Source organism: Agelaius phoeniceus, chromosome 10, assembly GCF_051311805.1.
Source record: "Agelaius phoeniceus isolate bAgePho1 chromosome 10, bAgePho1.hap1, whole genome shotgun sequence".
Classification (NCBI taxonomy): Eukaryota; Metazoa; Chordata; class Aves; order Passeriformes; family Icteridae; genus Agelaius; species Agelaius phoeniceus.
The window spans coordinates 27052699-27076856 of NC_135274.1; the positions used below are offsets into that span (position 1 = coordinate 27052699).

The 24158-nt window shown below is 39.3% G+C and overlaps 1 protein-coding gene across 2 annotated transcripts in view; it reads left to right on the plus strand.

The window, feature by feature from the left end:
* Window positions 1–24158, plus strand: part of WWTR1 (WW domain containing transcription regulator 1) — a 44116-nt gene that overhangs the window by 15494 nt on the left and 4464 nt on the right. Inside the window, exons 2-6 of one of the 2 annotated variants that reach the window (XM_077183601.1) lie at window positions 7458–7594; window positions 18209–18393; window positions 20574–20714; window positions 23011–23144; window positions 23693–23805. In XM_077183601.1, coding sequence (XP_077039716.1) covers window positions 7458–7594; window positions 18209–18393; window positions 20574–20714; window positions 23011–23144; window positions 23693–23805 — 710 coding nt within the window. The remainder of the gene's footprint in view (window positions 1–7457; window positions 7595–18208; window positions 18394–20573; window positions 20715–23010; window positions 23145–23692; window positions 23806–24158) is intronic. The other variant, XM_054639581.2, reaches the window with a different exon arrangement.

Below are 24158 nucleotides of genomic sequence, written 5' to 3' on the forward strand. Positions count from 1 at the left end.
CTTCAAATTACAAAGGAAAAACAGTGCATAAATGTTAGTTAAATAGCAAAATAGAGTCTTATTGGTATTATGACAATTAATTCAACCCTCTAAACTCTCTGATTAAAAAGGCACCAGTACTAGAAAAAAAACCTCTTTTAATTTTTTTTTTTTTTTTAGTGAATTTAATTTTTTTATTAAATTCACTAAAAAATAAAATGTTGGGCATGTTAATGCACATGCCAAAGTGCGCAACGCCCTGGAAACATTAACAGTCATTTTCTGACAGACTCAGAAACCAAAACCTGAAATAAAAATTTTGATTACAGAGGAGATTTCTGAGACTAAATTCCGTGGAGTCATGCATTTCTCTGCCTCTGGCCAGTGCAGTAGAATATAATGTTAGGTATTTTTTCTATAACTTCAAAGGTATTTTGTGTCCTGTTTTGCTCTGGGTTGTTTTTCTATCCCACCATCATTTCTTGCCTGGGGAAGATTTTCAATGTGTCCTTATAAGGGCACTGCATAGTTGAAGGGGGAGTTCTTATTTTTGCATTCATTTCTACTAGAATGCAGACTATGTTAAAGTAATAACAGCTTGTCTAGAAATTCCACCTTGGTAGTCAAAGACTGTTTATTAGGTTGGGCCACTTCTCCCATTCTTGTTACAATTCAGCATCAATTTATGTTTTATGTATGCAAATCCTGATTGTTCCTAAATATGGTCCCTTTTGACATGGCTTTTATTCTGGTAAAATGAGACATTCACAGCATGACCTGGTGATAGCCCTCTAGCTCAAGGAGAGGACAGATAGAACCTTTCATTTTATAACCTGTTCAACAATTTCAGAAACTGCACACCTCTGAAAATGTCATGTATCGCTCACAAAAGATGCTTTGTCTTCAAATGGCTACATATTCCCCTAAATAAAATAAACATCGTTTTAATAAAATCATTATATGTCTCTTTAAATATGAGTGCTACAGGCACTCATCACGCAAACAAATGCATTAATGCTATTATATACTGTATACTTTAAAAACCCTAAGAATGCTCTATATAATAGCTTCATTCAATACCTTTTTTTTCTTTCTCTCAAGAATTGGGATTTCATCCAAATTCTAAAGGTTAAGTTGTCAATAGAACTCAAAGGGTGTTTTGTTTCCATTTGTATAACTAGTTTAATGTTTTTTAAGGCCTCCATGTGCACCAACAATGGAATCAGTCAGTTACAGGGGAGCTTAGCAGGACATTCTCGAAGTTCTCTTCACAGCAAATTATGCTGAAACTAATTCAGGAAAAGAGCAACTCTCTTCACTGAAGGAGTTACTTAGCATAGTGTAATAAATATTCAAATACAGATGTAATGTTCCAGCTTCAAGATCAGAGATGAGGATGAATACGCAACAGGAGAACAAAGTCCATGGTTCAATCAGTTTAATAATTACATTGTAGCTCCTTGTTAAAGCTTCATGTAATTTTCATGAAACATTATTGGTGTCTAAAAAGCAAGTGCCATGAATTTGGTTAGCTCAAACTTGGGAGCTGGAGTACTGCAGAGCCTCACTTGAACTCCCACAGGAACAAGTGGCCGAACTATTGTGTTATTAATTTCTACACTCTAAAGGAAAGTGATTGAGAAATACTGGATTTTATATTTGTGTGCTTTTAGTGATGTAAGGAATGATATATTCTCATTCTTTCCAACTGTTGAACAGCAGAAATGGAATCAGGAGCATGCATCTCTAAGCTCTTCCACCTAATAGCTATTTTAGTTTCACATGTATATACTGGGTACGTGATTTTTGCAAAATATTATTAACATTTTGGCTTTGAATAAGGCAGAATATTGTCCATTCCTTATTAACAGTGAGTAATGTTGGCATATAATTAAATTGCTGAGGTAGATGTTTGGGCTGAGCCACTGGTTGTTTTGAAGTGTCTGTGGGGGCATCTTGAGTGCTTTGCTGTGGACACACTGGGTGCACCAGGTTACTCTGAAGTGCCAGCAAGTGCTTTGGAAGTGCCTGAAAATATGCAAAATTCTTCTTTTTCAGAGGGAAGTTCTTCATACTAAAATCTTAGTACAGCATGTGACTTTTGATGTCTGATTTTGGTGTAAAATGAAAATAGTGCTGTAGAGTTTTGTTAATCTCTCCCACTTTTTCCTTCTCAAAAATCACAAGAGCAGAACTGACTGTGACATTGGCTGACACTGTCTCAGCCATTTCACAGCTGATGCTGTCCTGGCTAAAGGGTGCTGTAGAGCAGTGGCCTGGCCCTGTCCTCTTCTTTTCAAGTATTTTTCTCCATTTTCTTCACATGGGGCTGCAGGCTCAGGCAGATCAGTCTGTTGATGTATCTGAAACAACCAGCAGGATTTTGAACATAAAAGCAATGCATATTTTGTAGATTCAGGGGCTAGGTGTTTCAAAGTACTCCCTGAAAGCGCTGAATACTGTTACATATCTTGTACCCCTGATCTGTAGAATGGGGATAGCCTTGCAAAACCTAATGGACATGTCTGAAGTTTCACTGTGATGATTTTCTCATTATCTTTTAAAGATAGTTTATTACACTTGTCACTAGAGCGGAGTTTGAAAATTTTGCAGTAGGTATGGGATGAAGCTGCATGTAGGTTTAAGAAAATACTTCATAGAGCAGAGTTTGAATAGTGAAATGCGCTTTGTGAGTAAGACAGGTACTCTCCAGAAAAAGCATGTGATTAGATAATTAACTGTGGTATTACAGTGCATGACTGCAAGGGAGTGAAGAGAAGCCAGCACTGAGTTAGCTGTGTTCATTGTGTTAAACTTTCCACGTTACATTTTTTTTGGTAATGTGAATATAATCTGAAAAAAAGTCTGAGACAAGTGCCAGCCTAATGACATTGATGCATTGTCGGCACAGTCTGGCATGTAAACTGTTGATGCCAACCAAGAATTTTCTCCAAACGTTTTCTGTGTGGGTTCATGCCAGCATGAAGCTCATTGTCCTTAGCAGGATGTGATTCAGATCATAATTTAACTCAGTCCCATTTCCACTTAAAAGTTTGAATTTAAAAGAGCAGTAAACAAGTTACAAGCCATAAAAATTGGGCTGAAATCCTACTGAAATTGTAGGATTTTCAAGCACTTGTAGGAGAAGTGACTGTCTCTTCCATGTTTGAAGGTAGCTGCTACATCACAGGGACGGCTGCAGTCTGCTTAAAGAGTTAAAGTAATCAAATGTACAGGTGCATGTGTTACATTAGGTCATGGTGCTGTACTTTCCATGGAGTCTTTTCATGTTGTAATGAGAGCAGAGCTTCGCTCTTGAAATTTTCCAGTCTGTGGTGAGAGAAGGGGAAAAGCAGCATGGCAAAGGAAGGCATCTAAGGAGAGAACACTGTATTCTCATGCAGTTGTTGGACCATGTCCTGCCTTTCCCAGCAAGAAACATTCAAATATTGTCTTTCAATATCCAGGAAAACATATAGCATATGCGCAGGTGTTTTTATAAGAGGTAATCTAAAATGTTTCTCACCTACTGATTTCTAGTGAACAGTAAATTCCTCCTGCTTTTGGATTAGAAGGATGGCAGTAACAGAAGTGCATCCCCAGGTCTGCAGAGCTGGCAGGTGCTGGCACAAGGTGACCTTGGTGGGACAGGCAGGGGCAGTGCTGAGGGTGACAGGCTGCGTTCGCTCTGGCAACAGTTGTTGTGGCACCCCCAGCCAGTCCTCCCACCATTCCAACAGCTGCCATAAGCTGCTGTGAAGTACCACCTAATTATAGCATTTTCTTGATCCTCTTGATCCCCTTCAGAGATTCCTGGTCCTACCCTTGGCCAAACTCACCACCCAAAGGCAAGGCACCCATGAAGGTATGACAGCGGCACCACTGCTGCTGCCATCCTTAGGGAGGAGGTGGTTCCGTGGCGAGCGGTGGGTTTGGAGGTCTCTAAATGTCCCAATAAATGTAACTACTACTGGTAAGCATTTAGGCTAGTTCCATAGTGCTGTGTCACGTATACTCACTAATTCCATTAGTTTCTGGGAGAATTGGACGTGTACACATAGGGTAATTGTTTCTAAAACTAAAAATCATTCCCATTCACATCTTGCATTTTCCTCACCTGTGACTGTAAGAAATAAAAGATCACATAAAAAAGAATACTAGAGGTAAGTTTTTTAAGAAGTAGATGGTACTAGACTTTTACAGATGCCCAATATTCTGTGAGTTTGTACACAGTTCCCCTTTTGCTGCTGCATCCTGCATGGGGGTGATTACTGGAATAGTGTGGGGATTGGCCCTGGTTGTAGTTTTACCAGAAATTGCACTGCAGTACCCTGAGCAAGCTCAGACAATAGACTCAAATGTTGTGTCCCTGAGGTAATTTTCTTAAATTTAAAAAACTTCCCATCTGTATAAAGGCGTATCTTCCACATCACGCAGTGTCAGAGCAGTGTGAATGGCCTCTGACTTCCAATACACTTTCTTTCTGTGCTGTTTTTGTTTACAGGGAGCAGAGGAACAAAGAGAAGGTTGGGCAATGCCTTGGCTCTGCTCCAGGAGATGTAAACAGATTTCCCAATGTTTGGCTTTGGATGGCTGGAGGTGCTCCAAGGCAGTGTGAGTGTGGCTCCCTCGGAGGGGCTCTGAGTCAGAGCTGAGGGCTGTGCAGGTGGTGAGTCACCAGCTTCCCACTCAGCAGCAGCTTCACTTTGATGTGGCTCACTCGCAAAACCCACACTCAGTCCCTATGTATAAGCCCTGAGAAAGTACCCCAAAAAAGCTCCACGCTGCTGGTCAAACTCCATGTTTGTGTTATTTCAGGTGATAGTGCACTTACAGAATAATCAGTTTGTCTTTCTCACCTCCCCTACAACCTTTTTAGATAAGTTGCTCTGAATTTCCTAATACCAGAAAAAACAAAACAAAACAAAACACGAAAAAAAGGTTTGAAAATAGAGCCCACTGAGATACATTGGTTGTTGGAGTGCATACAAGCAGAAAGAGAATTGGTGTCCCTAATGCTGCTGCTTGCTGATTTAAACTCACTGAGATGTCTTGGCAAGGCTGCAGTGGAAGTCAGGGATTAGAGCCTTGCAGTTACAAAATGCAGGACGAAGCAGCAGCACAAATTCAGGGGAACTCTGACATTTCAAAGCAGGAGACTGATACCCAAACAGGAGGCATTTAACAAAAGGCTAAGGTGCAACAGGTGGAACAGAATCCTGAAGTCCAAGTAAAATACTCAGCTGTTTATATCTGAGCTTTGGTTTAATTTTTCTTTAATGAGGGTCTACTGTTGGGATACAATTTGCTACTTGCAGTATTGGTGCACTGCAGGACTTTATGGGTGGGAATGCCATGATCTGAGCAGGCTGGAGAAGCAGCTATGGTAGCGTGTTCTCTGTCCTATTTGTCAGATTCTTGTGTGTCTCATTTGAGTTTTTTTATCATTGAGTTTGTAAATATTTAACTTTCCCTGATTTTATTGGAACATGTAAAATTCTGGTTTGCATATGGAGACCCCCATCAGTCTCACTCATGATGCAGAATCAGAAAGTAAAATGGACATCTCTGCTTTTCTGTTCTGCTTGTTTATGAATGAAGACCTTGTTGAAAAATGGCCAGCTCTGATATTAGGATTTATAATAATAAGAGATGCAAAAATTGCTTATGAAAAACTTGAAAGTGAGAACTTTAGTATGGATTTTGGGGCTCCCTTGTCATGTGTTTGAATATTCCTCAAATAAGAATCTTATAGAAGTAAGTCGTAGATGTTCTTTAATTATCTACATAGTTCTATTTCAATATTATAGATGAGGCAAGATATTGCTGAAGTTTGAAGCTCTGTGACTTCATGCACTGTATGCAAGAATTCTTACACTTGAAATATAAGAGTAAAGAGAATAAAAGCTAAAATGTAATAAAAATTTACAGTGACGGGAGAATAAATTTTAATTTATTAAATGTTTTAATCCTAGAGAGAAGCAATGGTGAGTGGTTTCATTGTGAATATTAACAAATACTCTAGAGGCTGTGAAGAAAGGAAGTGACTCAGCAGTTTGAAGCTGAGTAACAATCATGTAAAAGTGTGATCTTCCGTTTGAGAATTGTACATTAAATGCAAAATATTAGGAGAAGAAAATGGCTACAGACCGCATAAAGATGTCACGTTTTTCTGTTCTTTAAAAAATGGTCTAGGTTCTTTTCTTTTTTAACTTCCTGTAATTCACACTATTTTGGTAATACCCAAGATGTGCATCACAATATAGACTGAAACTTGGTTGTGAAATTGGTCTGGTGATGAGCTGGGTGTGGAGTGGTGACAGCAGTGGTGTTCGTGCCACTGGGGTCTGCAAAAGCAATGATAAGTTTAAGATGGAGCTCAGTAAAAATTTTAGGCTGTTCTTTTATGAAAGTTGAATCAAAATGGTTTTCCAAACACAGAATGTTTAAATTTTTATGCCTCTTGACATGTTCTTCTTAAAGACTTTCCTCTTTGTGACTAAAGAGCTAATAGAGGAGAGCCCACTCCAGTACAGACAGTTACCTGGTTAGCTGGTTGGGCTTGAAGCCAGGCAATCCCTTGATAGATAGTAGACTATTGATTGCTTCAATGTACTTCCTTTTTCTTTTCTTGTTTCAAATAGAATTACATGCTAATCCTTAAAATGCTTCTCCTGTTAAATTTCTTACAAAACAGATGCATTTCAGTGTAAACTTTCAGTTGCAACAAAACCATAGTTCTTTTACCGCTGAATTCTGTGGCCAAAAATATTTTACAGGGATCATTGTTATTGTTACTTCACTGTAAAATTTATGTGTATTTGTGCATGATTCCACTGTTTTTGGGAGAATGCATGTATATGAGAGTTTGCATACTGAAATGGTAGGTATGTTGTTAACTACATTGCAATAAAAACTCTCAGTGTCTTTACAGAGAAATTGGTGATTACACATGAGTCATAAAGCTGTAATCTGCCTGGTTTGGTAGTGGGAATATTTGCTGGTATTCTTGGAGACATAGTTTTCATAATGTGGAAAGCAAGAAAGCAGTTGGATTTGGCAAGACAAATACTTGTCTCTTCAATACTCAGGAAAATGACCATTGCTGAGTGAAGAATGGCCATACATTGTGTATTTAGAAAAAGACTGGTAGGACAAGAGTAAACAACTTTCAGACAATTAAATAATCTGAAGATGAGTGTGTATTACAGATTTTCAGTATGACAATAGAATTTTTCAATTGTTCAAGTAAAAGTAATTATTCAGCAGTAGAGCAAAAAGAAATTAGAACAGCAGGGGCAGAAGATCAGAAGAAAAAGTGAGCAACCAGATGATAGATAATTTCAAGTGGGTGAGAGTGAGATGACAAGGGCAGATGTGGAATAAGAAAACCAAACAGGATTTTCATGACATTATGCTTAACTGTCTAAATAATATACCAGGTATTTTATGTTAAGCTTGTATCTTTTCTTTCTCAGTCATATAGAAAAAATTACAACATGGCAAGATCCTCGAAAACCTATGAACCAGCCACTGAATCACATTAGCCACCATCCTGCAGCCACGTCCACACCGGCACCACAGAGGACCATGGCAATGTCTCAGCCAAATCTCAGTGAGTACTGGATGGCATCTCTCTGGTGAAAACAAAAAAGAGATAGGAGAGACACCTTCTGATTTGTTTGTCAAAGTAATTTTTGGTTCAAGAAGGTAGCTCTGATTCTGCTGTCAGACCTAACAATATGTTCTCCCCTTCATTTAATTAATTTTCCCCTCTGTAGACTTGGCAGCAAGTGAATTTGTACTGTTTGAGGTGAAGTTCTAACATCTTGTGATCTATTTTAGAGCCTCCATGGCTTTTTGGCATAGTGTTAGACGTAGAGAAATAAATTCTGTCTGTGCTTTTCTGTTCTGAGGTGGTATAAAACCCCCATAAGCCCTCCATATCGTGTCCAGGCTGTTGGAGAACTTGTGCACAGTTAGTCCTACGTTTCTTCAGGTCAGAAGGTGTAGCTGGTTTGCTTGTTAGTTTGTTTATGGTGGTGGGGTTTTTGCATAGTGGGGTTCTGCACTGTAAGCAACTTGCAATCTACTAAAAAGTCTTTGTAGTATGAATTACCCACAAAATTCTTATAACTGTGTGGTTCCCTTGCTGTTTCTGTTTAGCACTTCAAGTGTAAATTTAATCGTCAACTTACATAAATCTGATATTGCCAGATTTAAGCCTTAGTGAAAATAAAGCCATTAAAACTCAAAAATTTTAAAGAAAATTTGTAAATGGAAGAGAACATTTTCACGTATAATTGAGAATTACAAATAATCCCTAATATTTCACTTCTGGAGCTTTAACTTTTCTACTACTCAAGAAGATGAGCTTACAGGCTCAAGACGTCAAAAAGGGAGACATTAAAACACATAGCAGTTTCTTGTTCTGGTTAATTTTTGGTAAGTTGATCTCATAATTTCTTGATTGTCCACTTGCAGTGTGGTTCATGAGTGCTGTCTCTTCACATGACAAGAAAACGCTGAACATTTGTCTGCTAATGATCACCAATAGAAGTAGTGCAATATTTACTTTGGTCTTAAATTTATAAGAAACACCTAGGACCTCTGAGGTAATTAGCTTCAGTTCTTTTTTCTACCTTTGTCTCATCAACTGCTTTGCTTGCATATATGCAGTAAGAGTGTTGGTTGCATTACAAGATTTAGTGGGCAGTAGCAAACCATAATGTGAGAGTGGATATCTGCAGAAGAAATCGGAAAAAAATCTGAAAGCTTAGGATATCTGCAGAGTGTCGTAGCACATGGTGAAACTAACAATTGCTCTGCTGTGGCTTCAAACCACAGCTGCGTGTGGGTCAGTCTGTTTATAGCAGTGCTGGAATGGCTGTAAGGTAAGAATAGGACAGCAGGGTTTTTGTTCATACCAACTCCTCCACTTATGTTAACATCTGTTGCATTGTCCCTAGTTAAAAAACAGTACCATAAATCAGGACACTGTACAGAACATTTTTCCCCTCAGTTTATTAGTGGAAGTGAATGAAAGCCAAACACATGTATACTGAATTTTAGACGAGGGTCTTTCTTGAGATTCAAAGGATTAGAAATAAAAGTCTGTACCTAATGAAAAGTCTGTTCCTGAAGGTATTTCATATGCCCAATAAGGGTATTTCCACAGACTTCAAAATCTGTCCCATTAAATGCAGTCTGTATTTCATTCAGTACCCTTCATATATACGTATATATATATGTAAAATATGAGGTTCTATTTTTTGTGTAGGCTTATATGCAGTTCTTGGCATAGTAGTTCAGATGTATGATTGAATTTCCCACTAGAAATAGTATGCAAAAATCTGCTCAGTATCCATATTTATTTAATCCAGAAAACGTTCCATCAATATGTTTTGATGAGCTTTTTCTCATTTTGATGGTTTTCAAAGGCACACTAAATGTGACACTATTTTATTGAAAAATATATCTTGCAAGATTTAATCTAGAAACTGTGTATTTGATTGTAAATACACACAGAGGAATTACACAGAAAGATTGCAGTAATCTGCAGAGAACACGGCAGCCCCTGAACATTCACATGGCAGTTTAAAATCGACACGACTCTCGTTTCCAGTGCTGAGGCAGAATGCCTCTGTTTGTAAACTGCCGTGGCCAAAAGGCAGGGCCTTTGTGCTGCCCCGTGCTGGCAGCAGTGCAGCTGCTGAGCCCCACGCTCTGCTCCCCTCAGCCAGGAGGGATCCTGCCCCCAGCTCACACATATGAGGGGAGCACACTCTTCTGGCCCTAATTTTGTGACCTTGCAGCAAATGAAGTCTGTGCCTCTGTCTTTTGCCTTAGCTTTTTTTTGTTTGTTTGTTTGGGTTTTTTTTTGGTTTTTTTTTCCCTGTAGGAACTAAAAGAAGTTTTTCTTTTGAAGATGTGCCACTTAAAAGAAAAAGATTGAAGTATTTCAGGTCTGCACACTGGTCTGCACTTCCAATTGCTAACACATGTGTTTTCCTTGTACTTCTTACGAAGAGGAGGAAAATATGTTTTGTTTTGTACAGCTTGTTGCTTTGGTTTATAAACTTCTTTCAGCAATATTTGCTGGGAATTGTACAAAGGCACTTACAAACATTTTATCAAAGCACAGAGTGGGACTAAGTGATACCAAATCATAGTATGCCTGTGTTGGGGGCATACAAAAGCATATAGTGAAAGTTGGTTGAAGTTAGTAGTCATACCACAAAAAATCTGCTGTATTTTTCTAGCTTTTATCTTACTATGGTTTTATGTTGCCTGTTTATGAGCTGCAAGTGAACACTTCATTAGCCTTAGTTTTCACACTAACATTTAAAGCACTGCCTTTTAAATGTTATAGAACAAAGGCATTGGGTATTTTTTCCTTTGATGCATCTTGTTGAATTTACAGGAAAATAATGTATGCTAGGCAGGTTTCTGTGCTCATTTAAACACCATGACTAAATTCAGTGACATTTCAGGAATGAAAAGGAATATTTGTCACATAGATTGAAAACATGATCTTGCAGGTTAGCATATATTTAGGCTTGTTCATTTTACCATTGTTGTTGTTCTAAGATGATTTGTATATGTATATTTGTAGATGTAAGGAAAGCACAGCATTAATAGAAATGTTTTCAGTGTATGTTTTGTTGTTGTAAACAAAGGGCAAGTGATCAGTGTCAGACTAAAGACAAGCAGAAAAAGTGTATTTCTTGCATCTTCAGAAGCTTCATTTACCATGATGCTGATTCTGCAGAGATCCTAATTTTCTTTCCCTTCTAAAACAGAGTCTTTTCCAGCTGATTGATCAGGTATTACCTATCTCTTGCCAATCAATTAATGCAGTAGAATCAAGGGCCGTTTGTGGAAGGAGGGATTACTCTAAATCTTTGTTTTAGCTGTCAGGCTGAGGTCCCTGAACAAGGAGAGTGATCTGCCCTGTGCCTGAGAGGAAGGCGAGAGCAGCTGCAGTGCACCAAGCCGTGGGTCGCTGCTGCCTCAGTCTGAGCTGCACACCCCTTCTGCCTTCATGGCATTCCCTGCTGTCAAAAGATGGTGGAGGATGATTTTGGACCACATGTAGCAAGATTTAGAGGAAAAAATAGGTCCTTACAGGAGTTTCTTTTGCAAGATTTTTTAAATTAAATGCTACTTGTTTTGTAGTCTTTCTGTATTCTACATGAAGCAACACTCAAAACCATTGTTATTTCCTTCCTTCTCCCTTCAAAGTGTTTTAAACAGATTTCTTTTGTGATTGTACTCTTCATTCAGTGGGTAAACACAATCTGGTCCTCATTTAAATATTTTCCAAATTTAACAATTTGCAATTTATTTTTCCATAAAATAATGAACCCCTCTAATAGTATTTACATTTTTGGCATGAGTTAGCTTGAATTTATATGTGAGTTCCTTAAAAAGCTCATACAAAAAGAACATCCTATCTGCAAAAGACCTCAGAAGACTTCTTGCCTACCCTGTGGCACAGCTGGATGTGGGATTTGGGCCTTGGAGCAAATAGCAGTTGCAGGCTGCAAGGCACAGTTATTCTACGTCCCGTGTGAGTGACAGAAATGTGTGTTAAGCGGTGCCCAGAGTTTGCTGGTTTGAGAGATTTGGGCACTGCCACTTTGTGAAAGGCTTCTGAGTTTGTTTGGGTGTGGATAGGGGGATTTCAATTTATCTAACCGTGGTTAAAATTGGTGTTTGGTCTAACTCAAGCTGCCAAAGCCCAGCCAGGTGGGGTGTCCCTGATGCTCCCTACTGCCCAGCCGCCGCTGTCCCCTTCGCCTTTCCTCACAGTGGACACTCCTGCAGCAGCAGTTACAGAAAGGTGTGCCTGGTTTTACTCCTTCTGGTACAAAAGAGAACTTGTGTGATTCATCAGACTGTGCACAGAGATGGGATTGATGGGCAGAAAGGGTTTTAAATGCTGTAGTTACTTATGACCTGGCTGTCAGGGAGGGAGTGACAAGGTCTGGAGCTCAGGAGCAAGCTGTATTCATGTGGATCTTCTGCTTAGAGCTGAGCCATCTTCTGTTACCCTCTCTGTTTTCTCCCTTGCAATGTATTGTTTTCCAGGTGAGTTTGTACAAGATGGTCTTTCAAGGTCCCTGCTGACTGAGGCTGTTCTGCAATGATGATTGATATATAGTATCTGTTGGCCCAGATAAGGCTGCCTTCAGAAAATGTACCTGGATCACTTTTAATTCTGTACACTGACATAGTAACTTATAAATATATATTCTCTTAGGTTCTGCCAGAATGAATTCATTAATATGCACATTTACAGGGGGAAAAAAATCATAGTGTTACAATTCCTGAGATTTTCTGTGTTCCTGTACTCTGTATCTGGAGCAGAGTGTATTACTTTATCTCTGTGCCACTGGTTTATCAGCTGTCTGCTAGTCACATCCTCAAGGAGGTTTGATAAGAACCTCATTAGTGGACTCATTCAGGTGTGCTGAATGGAGGGACAGTTGCTGGGAGATCAGTATTAATGTTGTGAGCTCACAAAGGCAGAGATGCCTGTTCTGAGGTAAGGACTTCTTTCCTGGATGAGTTTCCACACACGGCTGAGGCCTTGCACAAGTTATGGTTGTGTCCATCACAGAATAGCTTAGCTGGGAAAGGGCCTTGCAAGGGCTCCAACCCAGCCTCTGCTGAAAGCAGGGTCAATGGTGGGACCAGAGCAGAAGCTTGGGACTTTGTGCCCACAGGTGTAGAAATCCTTTGTGACAGAGGAGAAGGTCCTGTTGCAGTTCTCACATGTTCTTCAGGAAGGAGACTGGCACCATGAGGAAAATTCTATCATCAGCACTGAGTGGAGCAGTTTCAGAACATGTCCCACATCCACACCCACCCACCTAAGAATGGAGAAGAATTTCTGGCAGAGGGAGAAGGGTGCCACATGTACTTTAGTTTGTTCTTGACATCTCCACTTTCACCTGATCAGATTATGTGTAAATACTGACTATAAGAAAAATAACATGACTCATCTCTGGTAGAGCTGGTAATATTTATCTTCATTTTATAAATCAACCAATTCAGGCAGAAGACAGTGGAAAACCTGATGTAATTTGTTTAGGGTCACTGTATGCATTGATCCTGAGAATTCAACCACGTGTACTTCTTGTATCAAACTCCAGGTGAAGAACTTTTTAATTTTTGGTTTTCCTTTCTGAGGAAGAGAACCTTACCCTCAGAATGTACTCTGTCAAGACCCACAAGCAGGTGTGACCCAAGTGATACAAGCAGGATGGGTTTCACTATTAATTCACTGGTTCTCTAAAATGTAGGACATTGGGTATTACAGATTAGAATTTTTTATTGTGAAGAGCTTCTGATGCTTGTTGTTTAATAGAAAATCACCCATGAATCTAAAAAGTTTAGCTTTCAGCTGTATTGGTAATGATATTTCAAATGGGTCTGGACAAGTGGGATTTATAGCACTTTACCTCTCTTTCAATTTTTTTAACCAGCCAGGAAATCCAATCAATAAAACAATGCCAAAATCCTGTCTAGGAACAATAAACACATGAACCAAAGTTTCCATATCCTGCCATGATAAAAGAGGTGTAGCTACTATTGTTTAAGGATGATAAAAGGCAGTTTTGGTAACTATGTCAAAGAAGTCTCTGGAGATAAGAACACAGAAACTCCCAAAGTGTTCAAAACCAAATTATATGTATTTTAGTGTTCCCTAATGTCCATGAAGAGTGTTCACTAATGTCCAGGATTTTTCAAGTCTTGGTTTGCCTTGGCTAGAAATGTGTGACACTGAGAGGAATATGTTTTTCCCTCTCTATAGTCCATACCCTCATACCACCTGCGTGGTGGAAAGGCTTCCTGTTCCAGATCATTTTTAATTACTGGATATCCTGAAAGAAGCAAACAATTCATTTGTGGTCAGCGTGAATAATCTTGGCACCTGCTTCTGATGATTACTTTCTGAGACCTGAAAGTATTATAGAGGACTCGCACACTCATCTGTGGGAATGAGTGTTTTGTGATGCAGCTCTCAAAAGAATGAGGGGATTTTGGTAGTTTGCAATTAAAATCTCTAACAAGTGATTTCTCAGACAGATCTCAAATGGAGTAGTTTATTTATGTTTAAGGACAGTGGCTAATAGGTCCAGAGTCTAATAGGAAGTAACTTAAGTATCCAGTAAATTAAATCAAAGGACATAGACCTTTAAACCAGCAACTGACCATCTAGTAAATCTGAAATGCTAAAGGTTGATGTGTTCAAGAGAGATGTTGGCATTTTTTCAAATTCTAGTAATTTTTAATTTTGACACAAAGAAGTTCCTGTTGGTGTAAGCATTTCCCCTCAAGGTTAGTAATCCAAACATGTACTAGTGCAAGAGTGGAGGGTCATTTCCATAGTTTCAAAGGAAATGAAATGTAAAAGCTGAAGACTGCACGAAGCGAAAGTAAAAATAATTTATTAAATATTTTAAATCTAACAGTCATCAGTAATTAATCATTAGCATTAAAGCTGTCTGTCCACTCAAGCAGCTCCCATCATCAATTTTTGTTACTGATTTATTGTTAAAAGTGCTTGCAGAGTAAATCTCCAATCTTTTAAATAACTTCCTGCTAAATCATAGCTTTGATGTTGCACCTGCAGGCTGTTTGTATTGATTTTTTTAATCTTAAATCATTGAAGATGGGAAAGATTAGTTAAATGTGGATGTCACAGGCCTTAACAGTTGAAACTGATGAGAAATTTCTATATAGCTATTTTCAGCTCAGAAGTCTGAATAAAGGAGTCTCTGTGCACTGGGATGGTGCAACTTTTTGCTTTAATACTTTACAGATTTTTGGAACAAAATGCACCAGAACTGAAAAGCAGCATTTTTTGCTGACCTTGTTAGAAGGCTAATGCTTCTTTCTGGGAAATAAATGAAACAAGCAGTTCTTTGTTGGCTGAAGTGCAGTGAGAAAAGGAGGGGAGCCCAGTCTTTTTTTCTTTACAGTGTCATGACTAAGTCAGAACTGTAGTATGGCTGGTTTTTCAGTTTTTGGGGTTTTTTTTAACTTTGTAGACATTTGTTTTTCATCAGACTGTGTTGCATGAGACCTGGCTTTGGCTAGTTCATCTGAATTTGTGTCTGGGCTGCCTATAAACAGAGCAGAAAGACCCCCAGTTGCTCTTCTGACACTTAAATAATAAAAATGTCCAGACACTTCTGACACTTTAATCAGAAAAGTAGGTGCAATCAGTTCAATGCATATGTCAAAAATGATTAACACTTGCATGTTTTGGCTTCTGCAACTTGCATGTCTCTTGCCCACAAAATAATCCTTGCCTAGTATATATCCAGTAAGGTCATCCACAGAAAGGTCTCCTACAATGTCAGAAAACCTAATTCACTAGGATATCACTATTAATTTAAAGGCAAACAAAAGCAATTAAATAATTATTTTATTTTTCTTCTAGCTGGAAAAAGAAAACCACATAGGTCTAACTTGATGTAAACAAAATAATTGCAATTTCATGAACTGCAATGGAACTGTGGTTGCATAGTTCAGGTTTGGAACTTAGCTCCATGTTTTTACTTGCTTTCATTGGGGCTGGATAATTGCATAATGGCTGTTTATTGAAAGACTTACTTCATTTTGCAAAATAATTAGGTTTTCCCCAAGAGGACTGAATTTAAGACCACCCTGAGTCTGTCTGCTGTAATGATGATACTTTTCTCCTCTCATTTTGGACCCATTCTCCTTTACCACAGAGTGGTAAATTTGAGCTTTTGAATATTTTTTCTTTGCAGAACTTTAGAAATGTTACATTGGAGTCCCAGACCCTGCCTAGTGAATTGAAGCTTACTCAAGACCAGTTGTTTTTTCCTTTAGTAACTTTTTAACCTCTCAAAAGCAGCCCGATGGTCCAAAGGCTCCGCAGAGCTCTGGCTGAGAGGAGCTGTCAGGGGTCCCTGGTGTGTCTGATGGTGTCAGAGTGGGGTCTGTGTTGGGCAGTCTAGCTGGAATGTGAACTGCAGGTTTTTCTTTTTTAATCCAAACTTTGTTATGATCCTCATACCATTCAAATACAAATTCAGAGCTGAAATATAAATTAAAGCAGGAATTACTAAAACCTCATAAATAGCACAACAGATGTGCCATATGATTATATCACAAGGAACAGAGATTTGTAGAATGTCTTTGTTTGTTAAGTTGCTCACTAGGGCTGACACAAGACTTTCCTTTCACTGGGCTTGTTCAGACCATTAGTGACAAGAAGTTACCAGCTGTATACCAACCCACTTTTGCTGTCTGGGTTCAGTTCTGGTTCAGTTGAGCAGTCCTAGGAAAAGCACTTAGGTAAAATATTTTTCACAAACTAAGCTCAAGTATGTACCACAAGGGTAATTTGTCTATTGTTGGGATTCTTTTTATTCTACCAGTGTATTTAAAGATGCACTATTAGTTTGAAGTCTAGACAGTATCAGACCTATCAAGCATGCTTAAAAGTGTTCCAGATAAAATATTTTTCCATTTTCCATATGCATATCATTGTAACTCTACCATTAAGAAAAGCAACTTCGTTTATTCAATTTTTTTTCTTGTTGTTTGAAAAACTGACACCGTGAAAATTGGTAAAGCAGTAAGAAGTCTTAGTCCTGTAATAACTGTATCATGACACTTTGCCACAGTTCTTTTGAAGAGGCTGGTGTTCTGCCTGGGTACTGGGGCTTGCCCAGGTAAGTAGGGTTGCAAGACAAAATCTACCTGACATTACCTATGGTCTTGCATATGAAATTGCATTAAGATCTAGCCCAGATCTGATAGAATTGGAATCAATGAATCATTTGGGTTGGAAAAGCCCTCAGAGATAATTGAGTCTGACCATTAACCCAGCACTACCAAGGCCACCACTGACCCAAGTCCTCAAGTGCTGCAACCACACAGCTTTTAAATTCCTCAAGGGATGGATCACTGTCCTGATCAGCCTGTGCTAGAGCTGGACAAACCATTTGGCAAGAAATTTTTCCTAATCTCCAATCTCAGCCTCCCGTGGGATGACACACTGGAGTGTGCAGTGCTCTCCAGAACACCTGCTTCTGTAAGCAAGTTGCAAAGATGGTTTGGATCTGCCTGTGTGCTTTCCACAAGGTCCAGAAGGATTTATTAGTGTGGGCTTTGCACCACCTACAGGTAGTAAAGCTGCCCTTAGATCCAGACTGGTCCTGGAGATAGCCCAGGACTAATTCTCACCCGGTCCATGCAGCTAGGCCTGATCTGCATCAGTAATAAATCTAACCTGGGTCCTGAGCAAACCATAGAGTTAAAATGTTGAAAATTCACTGTGTTTCACTCCTGGCTTGTCTGGAGGATTTCAATCCTGGATTATGGTGCTATTCTTAGCACCACAAACAGGAAGAAATTTGTCTTGCTAAGCTAGGAGGGATACCTGCTGTCTGAGGTGACAGGGCATTCTCTTAGCTTTGTGACATGTTGGCTCCAGAGTGACACACAGAGAGCTACACAGACTTAGTTTCTTTCATAGCACTTCTATGAATGAAGATGTCCATCTCACAGAGAATTCTGCTCTGATTTATAGTTTCTGAATTTGATCAGAAAAGATGATGCTGATTTAAGAAATATTAACAATCTAAGCAGTATTAACTTGTTCAGCAACAGCCTTCTGTCAGCAAGTGAAGGGGTTTACCTGGGTATAACTCAGGTTTGCTTACTAAAGGTCCTGTTTCTAACCCTGCCATCTATGATGTTCTTCCCCTGTCAACCTTTAGAATATCCTACCAAAGGTGGGGGACTGATGGGTCATATTCTAGCAGAAAAGGTTTCAGTTGTTAATTGGAAATTACTTCCAGTAATAATTGATTTAAATCTGTCAATAAAGAAAATGTTAAGTTGAAATATTTTTACTAGCTTACTGCCTATTATAGGCGTACATTTTTAGGAATTTTCAATTTAAAAAAATGTTATTTACTAGTTCATTAGGTAAATATTTGAACATACCAGGATAAATATTATTATATTGTAAGTATTCCTGTTTGATACACTCAGAACATATAAAATCATTTATTAAGCAATTGCTAGTGTGGATCTTGCCAGATGGAGTCGTTCTCTCAGTCATTTGAAGTGCAGCAATTCTAGCAATGCATTCCTGTGAGAGAGCAGCATGTGTCCTGGCCCTCTGTTCCGGTGAGCGCTTGCAGCCGGTGCCACGGGCTCTTGTCGTTCGCAGTGCTGAGCGCTCCGCCGCAGCTGCCCCCCGGAGCCGCCCTGCCGCCCCCGAGCCGCCCCCCGGCCCTGCTCACCCTGCCCGGCGCGCTGGCCACGCAGCAGCAGCAGCAGCAGAAACTGAGGCTCCAGAGAATCCAGATGGAGAGGGAGCGGATTCGGATGCGCCAGGAGGAGTTACTGCGACAGGTAACGCCAAAGATACTTTGCTCAAGAGCTTTTAGTTCAATGCATCATTTTTAACAAGTACACTTAGTAGCTCTGTTACTTTATGTCAAGACTAACTATGGTTTTACAGAAGGGTAACAAAAAAGCTAATATAAACAGATAATTTCATTTTTTTTCTCAAAAACTAGCACTGAACAGAACACAGGATGGCCATCAGTCAGAATTCACTGACCTGCCATCTTTCTTAATAGTCATGTAAGGGCCAAATTCTGTTCTGTGTCTGTCCGTAAGCAACTAGGGCAACGCTGATTCATGTGCAGTTTAACTTGGTTTGCATAGGAGACCATGTTCATACTTCACTGAAGATAAAGGAAGAACATATGGAATTGTTCTTGACTCCAGTCTGTACTCTCTTAATTTGCACCCTTTGTCTTTTAGTTAAAATAAAATCACATTCACATCTTACATGAACACCTCTGATCTAAAGACTTTTCAGAGTTGGTTATTTGTGGATGTTTTGCTTATTGTTCTATTTCTTAAGTTTCAGCTCTATATAATGACTCATTCTGTACAAAATAGATATGTAATTTCCTTTATACTGCCTTAAGAAAACAAAGTTTTAAGAATTGTGTTTCACCTGTTACAGTCAAATCCACTAGTGGTGTTGTGTTTGTATGGCATAATAATCAGATTCCTTAGTGGAAAAAATAGATAATCTGTTTCTCTCAGAAACAGCATGAAAGAAGTACACTTTATCAAGAAACACATCATTTTTTGTGGCCTTGCAAATGCTGCAGTTACCAGTTCTAAGTACCTTTAAAAACAGCAACTTTCACAAGATAAGGTGGCAGTCTCTGACATGGGCAGTGGTCTCAAGTCTTTTGTGTGGCTTCTCCTTTCCCATGAAGAGCTCATAACAGAGATGGATGTGAGAAGAGAGTGAGGGTATTTGGTACGAGCTTAGTCATGATTGTCATCATGCTAACAACATGTTTAGTTATTTTTACTCTCTTTGGCTCTATTCTTTTTTCAAGACGAGCAAATTAGGCTTCAAAACAGTTGTGCCATTAACACAAGGGAGGGTTTTGCTGCTTTGCGACTTTGAAACCAACACATTCACAGCACTCTGCAGTTGTGCCATACTCAGTCAAGACTTCCACTTACTGAGCCCAGTACCACCCTGCCCTTGTAGCCTTTCTTGAAGCTCCACATTGCATGAGGCAGCACAGCGTCACTTCGCATTACTGAAGTTTTACAACTCGTGTAACTCTTAGAGAGGAAAGCAAGATCCAAAATCTCTTCTTCCTAACAGAATGTTGTGAACTTCCTTCCAGTAACCTCAGAATCCTGAATCCTGGCAAGTGAGGGTGCAATTATCCTCTTGGGTCATCAGTGTCCAAGTACAGTTACTCCTGTTCTGACCCTCCCTTGCTGTTTTTGCTTTTCTAGTGTAACCTATCTAAGGGGGAAATGCTGAGTAAGGGTGTGTGCTGCTTCGAGCAGCTGTGAAGAGGTGCAGAGCATTTGAGCGAGAGGGAAAAGATTCTTTGGAGGGTCACAAACCTTTCAGCCCAGTAGCAGCTGCTGGCTCCCCACAGCCATTCCTGGCAGCAGCTGCTGGGGTGGAGCAGCATGCCCAGCCTGGAAGAGGTCATAGCTCTGGAAGCTCTTGGCTTAGGGAATTTCTTTCCTTCTTTGTCCTCCTCTTCATGTAGTTGCTAAAACCCTAGAACTCTAGATTGAGTACATGCCAGAAGGGCAGCATTTCAGAAAACCAGTATGATAGCATCTACTTAAAGGTTTCCTTACTCAGTTTTATCATTCTATAAGGAGTTAATGTTCTTTTACACTAATTTGGTTTTGCCAGCTTTCCAAAGGAAAAGAGAGAATCTGCTTGCTACTAAAGAGCTTCTTGGAAATGGAAGTTGGTAGAGGTAATGTCAGTCAGAAATCTCTGAAAGGTCCTGCAGAGAAGGTGCCCCAGCATTTCTCTGTGTGCACCAGGGCCATTATGCACTGTATTTGTGCATACATTTGAAGGGTACAAATAGTCCCAAAAAGGCAGCACTTCTCAGAGGCTTCTTTCTGGTCCAGGGCTCCTATTGCAGAAATTGTCCAGAAGGTTACAGGGACTTAGAAGAGGCTGAAGAAGCGGTGGAGCAACATGGAGAGGAACATTTATCACTGTTTTGTCCTCGCAGAATAGACCTTTACTGGCCTGCTACAACCTGAGGAGAAAAATGCCCCTGTGCTCCTGTGCTGTGCTCCTCCCACTGCACAGACTGGCCGAGGGTGTGATTTACTGGTGGCACAGGCAATTTCTACATCTCTTGCTTTCCACCGTAAGTATGAGGACTGGCAGAAGAGGAATTGCATCTACCAGCAATGTAAACACACTGTAAAAATGCTCTCACTCATCTCCCCCAGCTGGAAATGAGAGTTTGGCAACTAAGGGTGGAACTCAGGTCAGTTCTGCCGAGAAGAGTTCCAGGAAATTTGACAAGAAATTTCTGTGCTTGTCAGGCATACAGATAAAAAAGGGTTTACATCAGAACTGTGTTCTGAGGCAGTGAATCATTCAACTCACTATAATGCTGTGAAGCTGTAAAAGGGTTTTGAAGGTAACCACTTGTGAAGTTTTTGACATGACTTTTTGATATCAGAATACTGTGGGGTTTTTTAGTTTATTTTATTTTGTTACTTATTTTGAAAGTCTTCTTTGGGTTTATGTGCGTCATAGTGCCAAGCAGATCACTAAAGGCACTTGGTCCTTTCTTAGCTGAATGCCAGAGGTGGTCTCTGCTGGCCAAAGTGGAGGCACGCTCCTACACTCAAAAGACTGGGAGCTCACTGGTGTGGCTGAGACTGATATTGCTGCTCATAGGGTGTGAGACATCTCTGCCATTTTTTGCCAGACTTTCATCCTAGGGTAGGAGATTTACAAAAATTCTTCTTAAAAACCTTGTAGTCATGCTTAGAATAGAGAATAGGACATAGTAGGGTATCATAAAGTTTTGGGTATTGTGTAGTCAATCCATTTCTCTATTACCATTGCTGTAATAATGTCAAAGGAGCAAAGGAATCTGACATCTGTAGTAGTTATAAAATTGCAATGTGACTTCTGAACAAATGACCTACAGGAGAAGAACATGTGTCATGTATGGTAGAGCCAGTACTCTGCTTCCCCAGCCAAATCTGATTCCAGTGTGCAAGAGTCTGTTCTTCCACATTTTAAAAGTACGCATGGAGTTAATATTACAAGCAACAGGCAATATGTTGAAATAAAGACATGGGAGGTGAGCCATTCCCCAAGGGAGAGTGAATCAAGTAACTCTATAATAAATATGGTGTTTTTTGCAACAAAGAAGAGACAGGAAGTTAGATTATGTAACTGATAGTGGGAGTTTTTCTTTATGGTGCTGCAGGCTTTTCAGCTTAGAGATGTTTTGCTTTGGATGGCCTCTCTAAATCTCGTGTGGCTGTAGATGTCATTCTTATATTTTTTAAAAAGTACTGAAAATATCTGCCTGTAGACAGCTAAGAAAACACCTTCCTCATCTAAGAGGTTTGTACATTTTCACAGACTCCAGCTGATTAAATTCTAAGTAGAAATGTCACCATTAAAATTGTCACTTGACAAATTTAATCAAAAACCTAGCATACATAAGCTATTAAGAATCTTAAGAATGTTTGTTTTTAACACTTGCTAAGTACTGACACCATCTAAAGTAAATTGTAATTTATCAATGAATATATTGATAATTTTGTTATAAAGGAAATATTGCTTTTATGGGCATCAATATGTGCTACTTTATTCACAAAGAAACCAGACCATTCCTCCTCAATGAAACAAATAATTGAAAACATAGTAAAACATTGTATTCTAGCCTTGAAGACCTGTTAATCCTTTGTGTGCTGGGGAGACAATGATTGAGTCAGAGAAGTTTTCTACTAGGATTTAAACGAAATATTTACTTTGCTTGTTTCATTAAAAAAAAGTAAGTGGAGTTAATTATGGTAAGAATAGATATAGCTTTATTATTTTAAGGTCTTAGGATTTTTATTTGGAACATCCAGTTGAGGTCAGACAACCTCTGTATAGAACTCTGTACCACTAGATGTCATGTGTGTTTCACAGAGATAATGCTGGAAGAATTTATCTTTCAGGAAGAGTTGCAAAATAAGTTTCCTTTGGCTCTGATTGCTTGTTTGTCACCCTGCAGATAGTAGACATGAGACAGGTCATTAAGCAAATGCTTATTATTAGGCAGAGTGTTCTAAATAATAGAGTGTTCTCAATAATTCTAAAATTATTGAATCACAGTCTTGGTTCCAGTGGTTTTCTTGTAACACATTAAGTACTTTGTGGTAGCTGAATTGCAGGCGTGGCTTCCAGACATGGTGGAACTGACATCTAGATTCTGTGGTGCTTTAAGCTAGCACAGGTGGGCATGAAAGACACGGTCTGTCTACATCATGGTTTTCTTCATATCAGAGTAAACAAATACTCATAGTGACATCACTCAGAATTACTTTCCTTCAGTGTATATGTTATGAGTTCGTTATATGTTGTTACAAGACTACAATATTTCTGAGCTGTTGGAATAACCCTTCCCTGGTATTTATTTGTCTTTTCAGGAGGCTGCTCTTTGCAGACAACTTCCTGTGGACCCAGAAAACATGGTCCCAGTTCAGACAGCTGTGAACACCCCTGCCATGACACAGGACATGAGGCCTATCACAAATAATGGATCAGATCCTTTTTTGAACAGGCAAGTTCATTCTTTTTCATTAGGCAATTGCTTCTGTTGCCTTCTCTGGGCTGTTACAGGCGTCTCTCTAAAATAGTCCCTATATCATCTTCTTTTTTTACTTACTGTAAACAGAGGGGATGGCTGAGTGGCTGGCCTGAAATCTTTCAGTTTATGCTTCAAGAAGGAATCTTTAAAAGAAGCAATAAATTGTAACAGGTGGTTTTAATTCTATTGTTAGTGTGTGTAGAAGACTAGGTAGAATAGGTATGTTACCTAAGTAACAAAAAAGTAAATACATGCAACTTTTTAGGCTGTCAGAACTGATTTCAGCTAGAGAGTTATATATGCATGTGTGTATTTCAAAATGTAAGAGTGACCTTGCTTAAATTGCTTTGTTGTTTGGGCTGATGTGACGCAAATATTATGTTGGCTGATCAGTGGCCAACAGTTACAGGACGAGGCTTAATGACTCAGTATCTATTTCTGTGTTCTCTTCTAACACTGTGCTCAGGAACTGTGTCTATCAGAGCATCTTTACTGAGTGTTTTTCATGTTTCAATTTGTAGTGGGCCATACCACTCCAGGGAACAGAGTACAGACAGTGGCTTGGGATTAGGATGCTACAGTATACCAACAACACCTGAAGATTTCCTCAGCAACGTAGATGAGATGGATACAGGTAGAATACTCAGATTTAGCTTAAAGTATAATCCATTATATTATGGCTAGTAATGTTTTATAATTGCATAACTGAATGATAATCTGCAGCTTTCCTAATCAAGAGAACAGACTGACATTGTGGGAGAAAAGGCCTAGAAGGTGCTTAGTGCCCAGAAAGTTCTCAGCTTTAACTTAGGTCCAGATTCTGCTCTTTTACCTCAGACTGATATTAAACAGAATAATAAAACCTGGAAAATGCAAGCCTTAATTTCTGTTTTCATACTATTGTCCATGGTAGGGGGACTAAAAAGCTTGTTATGTGTTACATGTACAAATTAATACATTTTCTAACTCTGGGAAATCAGTCTTGCT